Genomic DNA, 16,618 nt, shown 5'->3' on the forward strand with positions numbered 1-16,618 from the left:
GGGAGGATATTGATACACTGAAAACAACATTAAGTAAATTAGTGAGGTATTTAAATAAACTGAGCTCCGGAACACTTAACACATGTGGCGTATGTTGTAAAGAAGGCAGAGCTAAGGACAGAGCTGTTCAGTACTTTTTACGTACCAGGTTGGTTGAAAATGGTAGCAATTTCTGATGTGAGCATTTTAACCATTACAAATGTTAGCTTAAATTCAAATAGAGCAGGGGTGTCAAACTTATTTTTGTCACGGGCCACATTGTGGTCTCCCTTGTTGGGCCTTTATGAATTTTGAGAAACCACAAATTTGTTTCTTCACCTCCACATATTACATATACAGCGCGCAACAAATCGATTCAATACAATACAGGCTGATTTATATAGCGGGATAACTAGTTTTAAAATAAGAAGTCAAGAATAATGACTGTTATTGTGGATTAAATATGACAATTAGAAATTTTGGTTCAGACTTTAGCAAGCGTCATGGAACTTGACATGCTTGATTTGCTTTCACGGGCCACATAAAATGATGTGACAGGCCAGATCTGGCCCCCGGGCCTTGACTTTGACACCTGTGAAATAGAGCATGGCCGCATAGTACTCCACATCTCCTCATCCTTGTTACAAGCAAAGCCAAGTCTTCTGTTGTAAGTTCCTGTTCGGTTGATTAGAAATCAATGCCAAATATGGAATAACTTGTGCTGGGCCGCTGTTGTCCTTGCATCGTGCCGCAGTGTGAAAACCAAATGGGAGCATGTCATTGACTTTAATCTGCCCACCAACAATCGAGATTTTCATTCGGCAAATCAAAAGTCTTCACATGACCCAGACTGTTGGAAAGTCAAGAAGCAGGGTGGGTCAGGTGTGAGCCAACTCCCACTTTCTATTTGATGACAAATCCAAATAAACATTCAAGCTTCTTACACTACGTATTTGTTTGTTCTAATTCTGTCATCCCCTCCGAGAGTCATCACCTTACCGTGGTGGAGGGGTTTGTGTGTCCCAATGATCCTAGAAGCTAAGTTGTCTGGGGGTTTATGCCCCTGGCAGGGTTACCCATGGCAAACAGGTTCTAGGTGAGGGGCCAGACAAAGCACGGCTCAAAGACCCCTATGATGAATGAAATAAATGGATCTAGGTTTCCCTTGCCCGGACGTGGGTCACCGGGGCCCCCCTCTGGAGCCAGGCCTGGAGGTGGGGCTCGTTGGCAAGCGCCTGGTGGCCGGGCCTACACCCATGGGGCCCGGTCGGGCACAGCCCGAAGAGGCAACGTGGGTCCCCCTTCCCATGGGCTCACCACCCATGAGAGGGGCCAAAGGGGTCGGGTGCTATGTGAGCTGGGCGGCAGCCAAAGGCGGGGACCCTGGCGGTCCGATCCTCGGCTGCAGAAGCTAGCTCTTGGGACATGGAATGTCACCTTTCTGGCAGGGAAGGAGCCCGAGCTGGAGTGTGAGGCAGAGAATTTCCGACTGGATATAGTCGGACTTGCCTCCACACACAGCCTGGGTTCTGGTACCAGTTCTCTCGAGAGGGGTTGGACTCTCTTCCACTCTGGAGTTGCTCACGGTGAGAGGCGCAGAGCAGGTGTGGGCATAGTCATTGTCCCCCGGCTCAGTGCCTGTACATTGGTGTTCACACCGGTAGACGAGAGGGTTGCCTCCCTCCGCCTTCGGGTGGGTGGACGGGTTCTGACTGTTGTTTGTGCATATGCACCAAACTGCAGCTCAGCATACCCACCCTTTTTGGAGTCCTTGGAGGGTGTGCTGGAGAGTACTCCTGCTGGGGACTCACTTGTTCTGCTGGGGGACTTCAATGCTCACGTGGGCAATGACAGTGAGACCTGGAGGGGCGTGATTGGGAGGAACGGCCCCCCCGATCGGAACCCGAGTGGTGTTTTGTTATTGGACTTCTGTGCTTGTCACGGATTGTCCATAACGAACACCTTGTTCAAACATAAGGGTGTCCATATGTGCACTTGGCACCAGGACACCCGAGGTCGCAGTTCGATGATCGACTTTGTTGTTGTATCATCGGATTTGCGGCCGCATGTTCTGGACACTCGGGTGAAGAGAGGGGCGGAGCTGTCAACTGATCACCACCTGGTGGTGAGTAGGCTCCGATGGTGGGGGAAGATGCCGGTCCGTCCTGGCAGACCCAAACGTATAGTGAGGGTTTGTTGGGGGCGTCTGGCGGAATCTCCTGTCAGAAGGCGTTTCAACTCCCACCTCCGACAGAGTTTTTCCCATGTTCCGGGGGGGGGGCGGGGGACATTGAGCCCAAGTGGACCGTGTTCCGTGCCTCTATTGTTGAGGCGGCCAATCTGAGTTGTGGCCGTAAGGTGGTTGGTGCCTGTCGTGGCGGCAACCCCCGTACTCGCTTGTGGACACCAGCAGTAAGGGATGCCGTCAAGCTGAAGAAGGAGTCCTATCGAGCCTTTATGGCCTGTGGGACCCCAGAGGCAGCTGACGGGTATCGACTGGCCAAGCGGACCGCGGCTTCGGTGGTCGCCGAGGCAAAAACCCGAGCGTGGGAAGAGTTCGGTGAGGCCATGGAAGCCGACTTCCGGACGGCTTCGAGGAAATTCTGGTCCACCATCCGACGTCTCAGGAGGGGGAAGCAGTGCACCACTAACACTGTGTACAGTGGGGATGGGGTGCTGCTGACTTCGACTCGGGACGTTGTGAACCGGTGGGCAGAGTACTTCGAAGACCTCCTCAACTCCACCAACACGCCTTCCTTGGAGGAAGCAGAGCCTGGGGACTCTGAGGTGGGCTCTCCTATCTCTGTGGTTGAAGTCACCGATGTGGTTAAAAAGCTCCTCGGTGGCAAGGCCGCAGGGGTGGATGAGATCCGCCCGGAGTTCCTCAAGGCTCTGGATGTTGTGGGGCTGTCCTGGTTGACACGCCTCTACAACATCGCGTGGTCAACAGGGAGAGTGCCTCTGGATTGGCAGACCGGGGTGGTAGTCCCTCTTTTTAAAAAGGGGGACCGGAGGGTGTGTTCCAACTACAGAGGGATGACACTCCTCAGCCTCCCTGGTAAGGTCTATTCAGGGGTGCTGGAGAGGAGGGTCCTTCGGGAAGTCGAGCCTCAGATTGAGGAGGAGCAGTGTGGTTTTCGTCCCGGCCGTGGAACAGTGGACCAGCTCTACACCCTTAGCAGGGTCCTTGAGGGTATGTGGGAATTCGCCCAAGCAGTCTACATGTGTTTTGTGGACTTGGAGAAGGCGTTTGACCGTGTCCCTCGGGGAGTTCTGTGGGGGGTGCTTCGTGGGTATGGGGTACCGAACCCCCTGATACGGGCTGTTCGGTCACTGTACCACCGATGTCAGAGTTTGGTTCGCATTGCCGGCAGTAAGTCGGAATCGTTTCCAGTGGGGGTAGGACTCCGCCAAGGCTGCCCTTTGTCGCCGATTCTGTTCATAACCTTTATGGACAGAATTTCTAGGCGCAGCCGAAGCGTTGATGGGGTCCGTTTTGGGGGCCTCAGTATTGCATCCCTGCTTTTTGCAGATGATGTGGTGCTGTTGGCTCTTTCAAACGGGGCTCTCCAACTCTCACTGGAGCGTTTCACAGCCGAGTGTGAAGCGGTTGTGATGAAAATCAGCACCTCCAAATCTGAAACCATGGTCCTCAGTCGGAAAAGGGTGGAGTGCCCCCTCCGGGTCGGGGAGGAGATCTTGCCCCAAGTGGAGGAGTTCAAGTATCTTGGGGTCTTGTTCACGAGTGGGGGTAGGAGGGAGCGGGAGATCGACAGGCTGATCGGTGCAGCGTCTGCTGTGATGCGGACGTTGTATCGGTCTGTCGTGGTGAAGAAGGAGCTGAGCCAAAGGGCGAAGCTCTCATTTTACCGGTCGATCTACGTCCCAACCCTCATTTATGGTCACGAGCTATGGATCGTCACCGAAAGAACGAGATCCCGGATACAAGCGGCTGAAATGAGTTTTCTCCGCAGGATGTCCGGGCTCTCCCTTAGAGATAAGGTGAGAAGCTCAGTCATCCGGGAGGGGCTCAGAGTCAAGCCGCTTCTCCTCCACATCGAGAGAAGCCAGATGAGGTGGCTTGGGCATCTGATTCGGATGCCTCCTGAGCGCTTCCCTGGTGAGGTGTTCCGGTCATGTCCCACCGGGAGGAGACCCAGAGGAAGACCCAGGACACGCTGGAGAGACTATGTCACCCAGCTTGCCTGGGAACGACTCGGGATCCCCCGGGGAGAGCTGGAAGAAGTAGCTAGGGAGAGGGAAGTCTGGGCTTCCCTGCTAAAGCTGTTGCCCCCGCAACCCGGCCCCGGATAAGCGGTAGATGATGGATGGATGGATGGATGGATGGATGGATGGATAATTCTGTCATCTTGAATCCCTCTTGGCTATGGACTTTGTGGCTTGAACGTCCTTGGTGTTGTGCCCACTCAACAGGGATTTTTCTATTTTAAACATGTAACGTTTTTAAGGCTAGCAATCATCACCCAGATTGACTCCAAGCGGATAATTCTGAACACACCTCATCCCACGCGATAAACTTTGCTGATTTTGGTCAGAATGGGGGAAATAATTTATTGTCACAGTTTAAGTATTCATATTGTTCATCTTTCAAACGTTCGATGCATATACTGGTCTGTTTTAGAAATCATAGATATGTGGTTTGCTGGGACCCCTCCTGTATCTGGACAGAAAACCTGGTTGGATTAAATTAGTTTTGTTAAACTTGGATTTAAATCTTGACAAATCTGTTCAATAACAGCTAGGACATAGCGAACTCAATGTCCCCCCTAAAAGCCAAATAGAGACACAGCGTTCCTCTCAATTTATTTTTTGTTTTGTGCAAGACTTGTGGGGTGACATAGCATATTGTCTTTGTTTTTTGACCTCGATGGGCCTTATAAACTCCCAGTTAGGTCGGTAATTCTTTCATTATCCTAAATTAAAGAGAATGATCTTTCCCTCCAAAATGCCTGCTGGCAGTAGTAAGAAGTGTGCAGCAATGACCTACTGGAGTGAATCTTTTCTGAGGTCAAAATAACAAAATGGGTTCTGTGCTCAACACATTCTTTTAAGGTTTTCATTGTTGAACTGTTTTCTGAATGGACACTTTGTTTATTTCCTGAATACACCAACTATGTGTTGGGAGCGCGTATTAAACAAAAATCATATCCTTTTCGTAGTTGAATCTTTGCATCAGATTGCATCATGTCTTTTTTTTCATGCTTGTGGTTTTTTTTGTGTTGACTCATGCAATCTGAGACCACTAAAACTCTTAGCCTAAACTCTTTCACCTTTATTCTTAAAGTGTTAAACGTGGCATGATTACAAATTCAAGCCTAAACGTAGTACAAAAGAATTCCACCTTTAAAGTGGATCTAGAACTCACGGGAACAAAAAAAGGTTTATAAGAATAATCTGGACACGCAAGTTTTACATGACAAAGAGAAATCATCTCAAAGGATGAAAAATAAAACGTCCCTCCTCAGTATCAGCGAGGAGATAAAATTTTTGAGTTACAACTGACTTCTGTCAAGGGTTATTGAACAGATGCGACGCTAGCTCTGAAGCTGAATGCAGTAAAACTCTGAACACAGTAAAATGTGGTGAACAGACTAGTTGTTGGAATGCAGTAAGAGGGATGGGCTCGCCAAGATTTACTAACGTGTCTGAGGGGGATACCCAACGTGATATGGCTTTATAAGTCAGGGTGTGAAGGAGACAAGGCATTTTAAGTGGGATGATATTCAGATGTTAAAAAAGAAAAAACAAAGAATGGCTTTGAGCTCTGTGGCACTAAATGGTAGTCCTCAAGGTGTCAATGTGCAATTAAACTAGGCATACATATTATGCAGACCATTAGTTTCATAAACTGTACATCCATCAATACTTACTAAACCCAATCAGGTGTTCTATAATTCATATTCATACATTACTTTCAATACCCCATCCACTTTACAATAAAATCACAAATATTACTATGACATAAGTAGACGAGACATGCAACATCATAATCTTCATTTTTTGTAGGTGTTTTTTTTAATTAGTTCTTGGGATTTCTTTTAAACTAATATTGTATGCAGCCTATCATGGGATTGTTGCTGACTCCGCATTGATTGCAGCTTAGTTATACTGGAAGGGGGATCCCTCCATCTGCAATCCCTTCACGATCATATCACATCAATTGTACCTAACACAGGATGGCCTTGCACATGGTGACCGGACTCACGTTCAGTTTCTGGAATGGAGCTGCTGATGGAGGAGCTGGTGGAAGTGACGGTGCTCATGGAGGGGCTCATTCCGTAGGCAGGATACACTCCAGTCATTGCTGCAGTATGCGACACCCATGCCGCAGGGTCAATGGGTCGAATTGGCTCACCTGAAGGATCAAATGTAAGGTTGGTTCATCTCAAGCCAAAGTAGGCAAACATTCAAAAGAAGGCTTTGGACTGAGTTGCAACGTCCATGTTATTACAGTGCCTGACAGCATTGATTAAACCATGGCGCTGCGGCCATTAAATGTGCTGTGAGCCAGCAGGAGTAAATGAATCCAGTTTCACTTCATTATTCATAAAACTATTACTTATATGATACTAATAATGTATCTTTATTCATCTCTGTCAGCGACATTTAGTGACAAATGGAACAACAATTAAATGCTGTTCCACTACCACCACATATCATCACTAGTTCACTATATAAACTTTGGATGGCATTTTTGTTTGGTATGGTGTTGTGGAATTTATTGGATAATGTTAAATATGTGTGCCTTGGTTCAATAAATGTTAGGAAACACGGCCCTAAACACAGTGAAGAAACCAAAAGAAAATGCACTCACTTCTCGGCAGAGCAAAGCAGCTCCGTGGGTTTGGGTCCCAGCACTTAGCCACAGTTAAAGTTATAGGACTGGTAAGAAAAACAGATGCAACATTTTGCACATTTAGTTCGACATTAACTATGCATTGTGAGAACACTGGTGAGTTCCTGTTACCCGGGCTTGTGTACGATGTCACGAAGCACTCGAACTGCATCATCATTGCTCATGTTCTCAAAATTGATGTCGTTCACCTGCAGGTAACCCCAAAACAAAAGAACCCGCTGATCATTTTTTCATTTGCTTAATTGTAGTTGTACTTAGTAGGGTTGATACATATTATTCCCTTAGTACATTACATAAAACCAAAAATGTGTATTTGGCTGTTGAGCAGCTCTTGTTATTAGGTCAAATGCCAGTTTTCTGTAGAGGTACAAATTAACAACAAAAAAAAATGGGTATTCTATTATGAGCAAACTTAGTAAAGACTGACCAAACAAGACCAGTCCAAACATAAAAAATGTCAATGAAGAAGAAAGCTCAGGGGAAATCTACCCAATAACACTCTGGCACCCACGGACTCACCGATTAGATTTGTTTTTCAATCATTTCTAATCCGCATCTTCTTGGAAAGGCGCATATTCTTGGAAAACACTTATTGGCGTTATATTCTCGGTTACTCAAGATTTTTGGGGGGGTTAAATAAATAATTTAAAAAAGGACCCAATGCGATTATAATGTCCATCAATTATGGGCAGTGTTTCACTACTTGCGGACAGCTCCTAACCACACCCCACCCTTGCAAATAGTGAGGGTCTATTGTATAAACACAAGTTGCATGAGTATGATATTTAGACACGATTATCAGACATTGTGACCAAGGAAAATCCAACTGAATGACAAATACCACAAAACCAGGCATTTTCCAATTCTCTCACAACAAAAATATTTGAGGGCATTACAAACAGGCCCACTGACGCATGGTTTCCTAAAACGTTTGAAAAGTTTCACAGCCTCAGCAAGTCGTCAGTGGAATGGTAATTAATTGCCAGCGCTCATTAAAGTACATATTTTGAGATACCCTCGCCTTTTTGACTTGCATATTCTTGGAATATGGCTAATGAAGTACTAGCAGGTAAACACATTTACATACAGCCATCTTCAGCAAAAATGAAACAGTGAAGGTGGCATCATGACTGAAGAGGGATTGAAAATGTAAGAATAAAGAATGGACATGGGACAGGGAAGCCACAATCCACAAGCGTCCGTAGAAAAACCATGATGAGCTTTTGTTTAGAAGTTTTGACTGCTTTCACATGACTTCACCCCAGTTGGTGGCGCGGAACACAAATCTGACGGACACTGGCCCACACGCGCATTCCAAACTCCCAGGTATGGGCCACCCCATTTTTAAATTTGCAGAAGGTGCATGCAACAAACGCAGCCACACACCTGCAACAGCATGTCCCCTGGCTCAATGCGTCCGTCAGCAGCTACAGCTCCGCCCTTCATGATAGAGCCGATGTAGATTCCTCCATCTCCTCTCTCGTTACTCTGGCCCACAATACTGATGCCCAAGAAGTTGTACTTCTCTGAAAAAAAATGCATATTTAATATTTGGACCACCTTCGAGTACGACATGCATACAAAAGATATACTTTCACCCCTCCTGCATGCTTTATACACATTTAAACTTATTAAAACACACTTAAGTATGCCTCAGCAGCTGCTCCCATTCCCTTGCTTTCATAGTTCTTCAAATAAGAGCTTCAAGCAGACGAAGCTTACTGTCAAACTGCTAAGCAAAAGAAGAGAATAAAATATTTCATATATACAAACCATAGAAGGTTTTATGCCATTATATAGAATAGATGTTACAGTAATCATAAACCTTCAAACGATGGCTATTTTAACTCACAGAGCAGGACCACGTACAAAGAGAGCAGACAATTCTTATAAGCATAAGGTCACAGTCGTAAAGCTCCTACATTCAATTTTTTTCCATCAATCAACGTCAAACTGCTAAGCCCTTTAGGTCAGTCCCTAAAATGGATTGCTCTCTTTGACTATGTGATGTTCATGACTCAACAAACAGTTTGTTTGTTTGTTAGCGTTTCCTTAAATGTGATTGTTTTTGAGATGCTAGGATTCCACCCCATGCCACTGATATATTCACTTTGCTCAGTTATAACAACAACTCAGTTGGGGACCTTCTTTGCATCGTCTTCTCGCCCTTGATTACCGGTAAATGCTGCATCGCATCCAGTAGACCTGAGTGCTACAAGTTATGGCAAAAAGTGGCTCTACACTGAAGGTGCACAACTCTGAATCTGAATTTCCCTGTATAATGTACTGTCAAAATCCATTCAGTAAGAATGGTCTGCAATACAGCAGCTCTACCAATGAAGAACTGCAAGATAGATAGCGAGGGAACACTGTACTGCACAAGCATTTTCTCAAGGGATATCTTATCCTTCAACACAGCATACCGGTATCCAATGACTCATAGATATGGACAATGGAGACTCACAGGAGCCCGAATCGATTCGTGTTGCGTTGCTATAAACTGAAGAAAAGACTACGTGGTGTTGGGTCTTCTTCCACCTTATAGAGAGATAAAAGAATCTGTAACCAAGGAAGGGCCAAGAGCAAATTGACAGCTCCCATTCCTCAACAAAAACTAAAAACAAAACAACCCAATTTTTCTTTTAAAAACAAGACCATTCAAAGACATGCATTCTTCACAGAAATCAATGAACTATTCATTGGCACAAAATATGAAGTCAAAATTCACCATCAACTTTCATTTCAACATCTTGGTTCAAGTCAGGTTAGCTTAGAATATCAACAAAAAAACAGTAACAAGGAATGATAACTAAATTCAACAAACCGTACAAATTATTGATACGACCATTCAGACAAAAAAAGTTTAAGTATGCATCTATAAAGAGTCGATGATCTGTCTTTTTTTTTGGAGGGTAAAATCTGGCAACTTACCCATGTTGAGCGTAACTGTAATAATGTTGAGGGACATTGTAGAGTCTGTGATGCTGCTGAATGATGATGACTGGACACAAGAACAAAAGAAAAGGGGGATTGCTGTAACTTAACGGGAAAATACCAGTGTGTGGTTGACTCGTGTCGTCTCACCCTGTCCAGATTGGAGACCTTGGGTTTCCGGCGACGGCGGCGGTGTCGTCTCATTAAACGAGAGGAACTCTGTTCTGTGGAGCTGCTAAATCTGGGAGCCAGAAGACACATATTTCCGTATGAAAATGATGTTCCACAACAACCACTTAATAAGCAATTATGGCAACCTCTGGCAGAAATTCCATTCAAAGATAGTGACTTTCAGTGTGCAGTAGAATCCTACAGTTCAGGGGGTGGACAACTGCCGTAGGACAAGTGCAATAGGCTAAGTCTTTCAAAAGTCACTGATTGTAATTCCAGAGGCCAAACAAAACACTGTCACTGCAAATTGACCTAATCAACTTAATGCTCTGAAAGGCAACGTGGGCCGTGTTACCTGCTGGTAGCATCGTCATCCTCTGAATCAAAGCAGGAAGTGGACTCCAGCTCACTGCTCATGAAAGAAGAGCAGCTGTCGTACTCGGCTCCCCCTCCACGCCCTGCTGGCCGTGAAAAAAACCCGTTCTGCCTACTGCCTGTGGAGAGAAAAAAAAAAAGCACGCAGAAAGAGTCATGTACAGGTTTGTTGAGACAAGCTAAAGAGAACTGCCCCAACAAAGACAGCATCAAGTAAAGGTAAAGCTCCAAAATCAAAACACATTTTTGCCAAAAGTACATTTCTATCTGCTGTGAAAATGTTTGTGGAGATAAAAATACTGGACACAAACAGCTTCCCGACCGTGGTCACTGTGCTTCCGTCTCGGCTTGTCCCTCTCTCTTCTTTGAGACACCATAGAGCCCGTCTCTGTGTCATTGTCCAAACTGTCCCGACCGCTTGCAGCTTTCCCACTACAGATGGAGGCAGTGCACAACGAAGACAGACTTTCATTGCATTCATATAATAAACACCTAATTCCCCAAACAAGCCTTGTCCCAAATGATTGCAAATTTCTAATTATCTTGCTACATACAGGCTGTGCCAGGCTGGTGTCAATTCTATTGACTTTACAGTTTCGAATGTTATTCTGTTTTTGTTTCCTTTTTGTTTTGTTTTTTTTTAAAGAAAAGACTACAGTTTTGAATGTTATTCTGGGTTTTTTGTTCCTTTTTTAGAAAAGACTGAGGGCTTTGTTCATGACATATAGGAATCCAAAGGAAGGCAGCCATGCCCTTTTTGCAGAACATACAGTGTTAAAGTTTGGTGGGGCTCTGAGTGACCTCAGAGTTAAGATTTGGTGTTGTGCCACCACTATCAAAACAAGTTTCGTTACAATAAATGTGTCTCCCCCTTCAGCAAAACGACAAATGTGCAACATTCTCTCCATGTACTGACTGGTAAGAAGGTGGTCGAGAGTCTCCGATGCCTCCGGTCCTCTCCAAAGGGGGCGCCGCTTCAGAGTCTGCCACTGGAGCTGCATCTGTGTGGGTACCTTCTCCCGACACTAGCTATGAGCAAGTGGAGAAGTGTGTCATTAAGAGGGACAGAGACAACACCAGGAGGAACACAGTACTCCTTTGGGACTATTCATGACAATTCAATTCAACATTCAATGTTTGCGTTAGTTTTACTGCTGCCTGGACTAAACAGATATGCCAAATGATGGTAATCGAAATCCTTATCAAGAAGAGGAAATATCATTAGGAGTAGCTGTATGCATTCCCAAAAGAGGGGGGGGGGGGGGCGTCTTTGAGATGGATAAAGGGGGTTGGCAGGAAGATGTCAACTTACTTAAGGAGCCCCTGCTCTGTTGTGAGCAGAAAGGATATTATTGCTAAGAGTAACACAGCATGCTTAACCTTTCATCATCTTTTTAAATTTCTAGTGAGGTTTAATGTTCGCATCCGATTTGAATGAAAAAGCTTTGTTTTATTGGCAAAAACAAGAATGGAGGATCTATTCATCTCATGACTAAGCATTTAACGGTGATTACTTGTAAAGGTAGTCCACATGGACCACAACCTATTCATGTTGGCATCACAACCATCCAAATCGAGCAAAACGAACCATTTGCCCAATGCACAATATTAGCACCAAATGCAATTTGGCTTTCTCCAAAGAAGGGCTTCAACATTAACATGATAAATGAGTCGTTTTTGTCACTCAACATCAAATTTAAAATGTGAAGAGACCATACAGACAAAAACAGAGCATGAACTCATTCAAAGTTATAGCCATCATCCATTACAGTTCATCCTTTGTGCAAGTCTGTTCACAAGAGTGTGTTCAAAGGGACGTGCTTATTTGATTTATGCAGTAGGTCAGTTGATGTGCAAAAAGATTGTCTATTAAAAATAATTGGATGGGCAAAATCAGCTGCCAGTTAGATGAAACAACGGTGTTGTTCTCCTGCTGGGCTTTGGTGAGAGCTGGCAAAGCCCCTTGTACTCCACGGGGCCATCAATCCACTCACTGAAACAACACGTTCGACAGTGGAGACAAACAAGCTGCCACATCATAACAGAAACAACATTTGGGGGTCTGTGGAACTTCGGAACAAGACCAACATAATAATGGGCACGCAAAGTCCCAAGAAAATCCAATACATCTTCATTGATACAGGACTTTCACAACAGCTACAGCTATAACAATGCACTTTACACAACATGTAGCATGAAACTATAAACAACAGAACACACAAAGTTGAGAATAACACAATCAAAACAACTTTTGTTATGTACATAGGCCTTGTTGTTTAAAGCAATTATAGATGAAAGGACAGTTAGCATTTACAATTGCAACCTCAATGAGGATCAACATTACACAAGAGGTGTTGGCAAACCTACTTGTAGCAGAGTGCTAGCATGAACAGCTGAAACCTCCTTGTGAGATTTAATCTGCGAGTTAGATATGCTCAGTCTCTGTTTTTTAAGATGGATTTTGTCCTGTGATTTCACTTGATGGTAATCCAATTTAAAAATCAAGAAGGGAGGAAGTGAGGCCATGTCCGGCTAACCGTCAACAGATGCCTCCTTTGTCATGGAGACAGGCGAATGGTGGCTCAGGACCTTGCACCGACTCCCTACATGCAAGTACAAGCTTGAATGTGTTACGTGCATCGATTCGTGTGACTTAGGCCCACCGCACACCGAGCAATGTGCCCAAATGCACACAGAGCGAATTAACACTGCACATTTATCAATGCGCTGCAATGGAGAAAACTGGGCTGATGTTGTCAAGTTTTCAAGGACCACATGCAGTATACTAAACCATATTGTTTTTCACACACATTAGGGCTGAAGGATTTTGGAAGAAAAATAGAACTACAGTACAATTATTTTTTCCCCCTGCCAATATTGCTAATTAATATACAATACATTTTTCCAAGGTCCCATTTATTTTTTTATCACCTACACGAGCAATAAATTTGTCTGTATAATAATAAACAACATCTGAGTCATTGTACATCAATGTTTTGGTCGTAAATTTAAATTCATCCTCCGAGCCGCTTGATCCTCACTAGGGTCGCGGGGGGTGCTGGAGCCTATCCCAACTGTCTTCGGGCAGTAGGCGGGGGACACCCTGAATCGGTTGCCAGCCAATCGCAGGGCACACAGAAACGAACAACCATCCGCACTCACGCTCACACCTAGGGACAATTTAGAGTGTTCAATCAGCCTGCCAAGCATGTTTTTGGAAGGTGGGAGGAAACCGGAGCACCCGGAGAAAACCCACGCAAGCCCGGGGAGAACATGCAAACTCCACACAGGGAGGCCGGAGCTGGAATCGAACCCGGTACCTCTGCACTATGAAGCCGACGTGCTAGCCACTGGACTACCGGGCCGTTTTTTCGTAAATTTAAATATATATGTAAATTTGTATGCAGCGATGGCTGTTTGAAAGTGCTCTATAAATACTGTTAACTTGACTTGACTAAATTCATTCATTCATCTTCCAAGCCGCTTGATCCTCACTAGGGTCGCGGGGGTGCTGGAGCCTATCCCAGCTGTCTTCGGGCAGTAGGCCGGGGACACCCTGAATCGGTTGCCAGCCAATCGCAGGGCACACAGAAACGAACAACCATTCGCACTCACACTCACACCTAGGGACAATTTAGAGTGTTCAATCAGCCTGCCACTCATGTTTTTGGAATGTGGGAGGAAACCGGAGCACCCGGAGAAAACCCACGCAGGCCCGGGGAGAACATGCAAACTCCACACAGGGAGGCCGGAGCTGGAACCGGTACCTCTGCACTGTGAAGCCGACGTGCTAACCACTGAACTAGCGGGCTGCCCACTTGACTAAATGTTAGGCTAAAAGAAACTCTGAATTCATATGAAAGACAGTTTATTTATCGACTTCACTTAGTGTTCTTAACTTACTAAACACTTTGACTTGACAAGTATGCCCTAAACACAAGAAAATAAATTAGAAGTCAGTCATGCCAAAAAAATCAAAGCCGCAGCTTTACCTCTTAAAATATTCACATTTCATGCAACAATGGTAAACACGTGAACTGCACTTCGCATACAGCGATGGTTGTTTTAAAGTGCTCGATAAATACAGTTGAGTTGAGTTTAACGACTGCAAGTCAAGTCAAAGTATAGAGCAAGTCAACAACTGTAATTTAGGTGGATAAACTGGCTTTCATATTATCTTGTGGTTCATTTGCCTTTATTTCAGCATAAACCTGTAACCTATAAGACCAAAACATTTAGGAATAACAAATCTTGATATTCTTTACTGTAATACAGATGAATTTATTGCTTGTGTTTATAAAATAAAAATAAAGTAATACAGGGGAAGAGGACCTTGAAAAAAATTATCAAAATTTAAATCGCAATCCCAAATATTAATCATCTGCCCAACCCACCTCATCTGGGTTCTCTCTACTCTGAGCCCCTCCTGAGTGAGCAAACTTCTCACCCCATCTCGAAGGGAGAGCCTGGACATTCTGCGCAGGCAACTCATTTCAGCCGCTTGCATCCGCAATCTTTCTTTTGATTACAACTTACAGCTTGTGATCATAGGAGAGGGTGGGGACATAGATTGACCGTCAAATCAGGGGCCTTTTATTTTTCGGCTCAGTTCCTTCATCACCACGACAAACCGTTTCTTCTCCAATTTCTTTTTCCAACTTTTTTTTTTCGTTTTAAATTGAAAACTTCTTCTGTTTCCCATTCCGTTCACAAATTGCACTACTCCTCTCCCATCATCTGGCATTAATATTTGGCATTGGCGGAGGTCTGCGCTCCATTGAGTGTTTGAGTCTTGTTTTGTTGTCTCTCCAGTGAGACTTTTCCATGGTGAAACCAGTTAAGGTCCATGATTTAAAGCCTCACAATAAAAGTTGGAAAGCATCTTCTATTCAAAGTGCACACAGAGACGCCACTGTCACTAAAGAAAACTATTGCAGTAATTCTGAACTTGGGGGTTTGAGCAAAAAATGATGCCACTGATCTAAGGCATGCATTTGAACTTACCCATGACACCACACGTCCATTAAAGCAGGGCAGTTTTGCATTGTCATCAGATATTTCCTCTTTTACCACCCTGCAAAGCGAACAAAGGGGTGTTTCAGTCAACTTGTACCTAGACAAAAGCACTCTCAGGCAATAAAATCTGAAGCTGGTTTAAAGGCGGGCAACAACGACCGACACTAATGGAGCAACCCAACTGATTAACTCTATCAGTGGCTCTTCAACTTTTTAAATCAAGTATCATCTAAAACAATACTTACCAAAATAAAACCACAAAATTGTACTGACATGATTAAAAGAAAAAAATTACTGCGCACAAGTAATTCAAAACTTGACCTAAATAAAGGTCGCAAAACAAACGGTTCTTAAAGATGAAATAAAAATGTTATGAAATGAAAAGTTAAATACATCCGAACTACATTCAGCCAGTGATTCTTTTGTGTACCACTTGATTAATAATAGTGGTACAGTACTTCTATCATACTTTTGATAATCTATTCAGGACACCCCTTGTGTACACAAAAGCAGGTGCAGATAAATAATGCCGTCCGCCTGTCAACAATACCGGTGACGTGTTATTTAACTGTGGGAATGCCCACATTTTAATCCCTGATTTCCAAGTAGCTGTTTGATAACCAACATCTGCATTGGATTAAGTACTCATCGACAATAAATAAATACAGAAATGGCATGGAATAATCTTCTGCCTCAGATAACTGCCGGCAGATCTGGCAGGACTTCTACTAAGAACTTTGCAACCTGATGGCTTGCTAGTTCTTGTTATGGCACCGTTTTGATTTGCAGGTGTATTTACAGAGTATCCCTTCACCTTTCCCAATATGAATAGGAGTCCTTTGCTGATGTGGCCAAGTTGCTTGCTGACCCGCCCATATTTGAATTTGACAAAAAACAACTTTGCCCTGCGATTGGCTGGCAACCAATTCCAGGTGTCCCCTGCCTACTGCCCGGAGACAGCTGGGATAGGCTCCAGCACCCCCCGCGACCCTTGTGCGGATCAAGCGGTTCGGAAGATGAATGAATGAATGAAAAAAAAAACAACTTGAGAAACCTGGCTCAAGTGCTCAAAATAGAACATCTCTCACTTGACTATTTGGACACCATTGTCTAGGAGAATGCCAACATGTACACCTTTTCAAGCTGAAACACAAAGGGACACGGCCATAAATCTGCCAGAGTGATGAATGGTACATTCCTAATTCCAACTCTGCATTCCTCTGACTAATGGACAACAGCAGGGGACTGGTGGACAAACTAGCTCAA

The 16,618-nt window shown here is 44.5% G+C and overlaps 1 protein-coding gene across 1 annotated transcript in view; it reads right to left on the reverse strand.

The window, feature by feature from the left end:
• Nucleotides 1–16,618, reverse strand: part of LOC127616690 (segment polarity protein dishevelled homolog DVL-3) — a 30,491-nt gene that overhangs the window by 11,611 nt on the left and 2,262 nt on the right. Inside the window, exons 2-11 of the mRNA XM_052088463.1 lie at nucleotides 15,341–15,410; nucleotides 11,253–11,365; nucleotides 10,659–10,768; nucleotides 10,317–10,455; nucleotides 9,941–10,031; nucleotides 9,788–9,857; nucleotides 8,243–8,382; nucleotides 6,968–7,044; nucleotides 6,815–6,882; nucleotides 6,206–6,355 (exon numbers count right to left, since the gene is read on the reverse strand). Coding sequence (XP_051944423.1) covers nucleotides 6,206–6,355; nucleotides 6,815–6,882; nucleotides 6,968–7,044; nucleotides 8,243–8,382; nucleotides 9,788–9,857; nucleotides 9,941–10,031; nucleotides 10,317–10,455; nucleotides 10,659–10,768; nucleotides 11,253–11,365; nucleotides 15,341–15,410 — 1,028 coding nt within the window. The remainder of the gene's footprint in view (nucleotides 1–6,205; nucleotides 6,356–6,814; nucleotides 6,883–6,967; nucleotides 7,045–8,242; nucleotides 8,383–9,787; nucleotides 9,858–9,940; nucleotides 10,032–10,316; nucleotides 10,456–10,658; nucleotides 10,769–11,252; nucleotides 11,366–15,340; nucleotides 15,411–16,618) is intronic.

Source organism: Hippocampus zosterae, chromosome 15, assembly GCF_025434085.1.
Source record: "Hippocampus zosterae strain Florida chromosome 15, ASM2543408v3, whole genome shotgun sequence".
Lineage (NCBI taxonomy): Eukaryota > Metazoa > Chordata > Actinopteri > Syngnathiformes > Syngnathidae > Hippocampus > Hippocampus zosterae.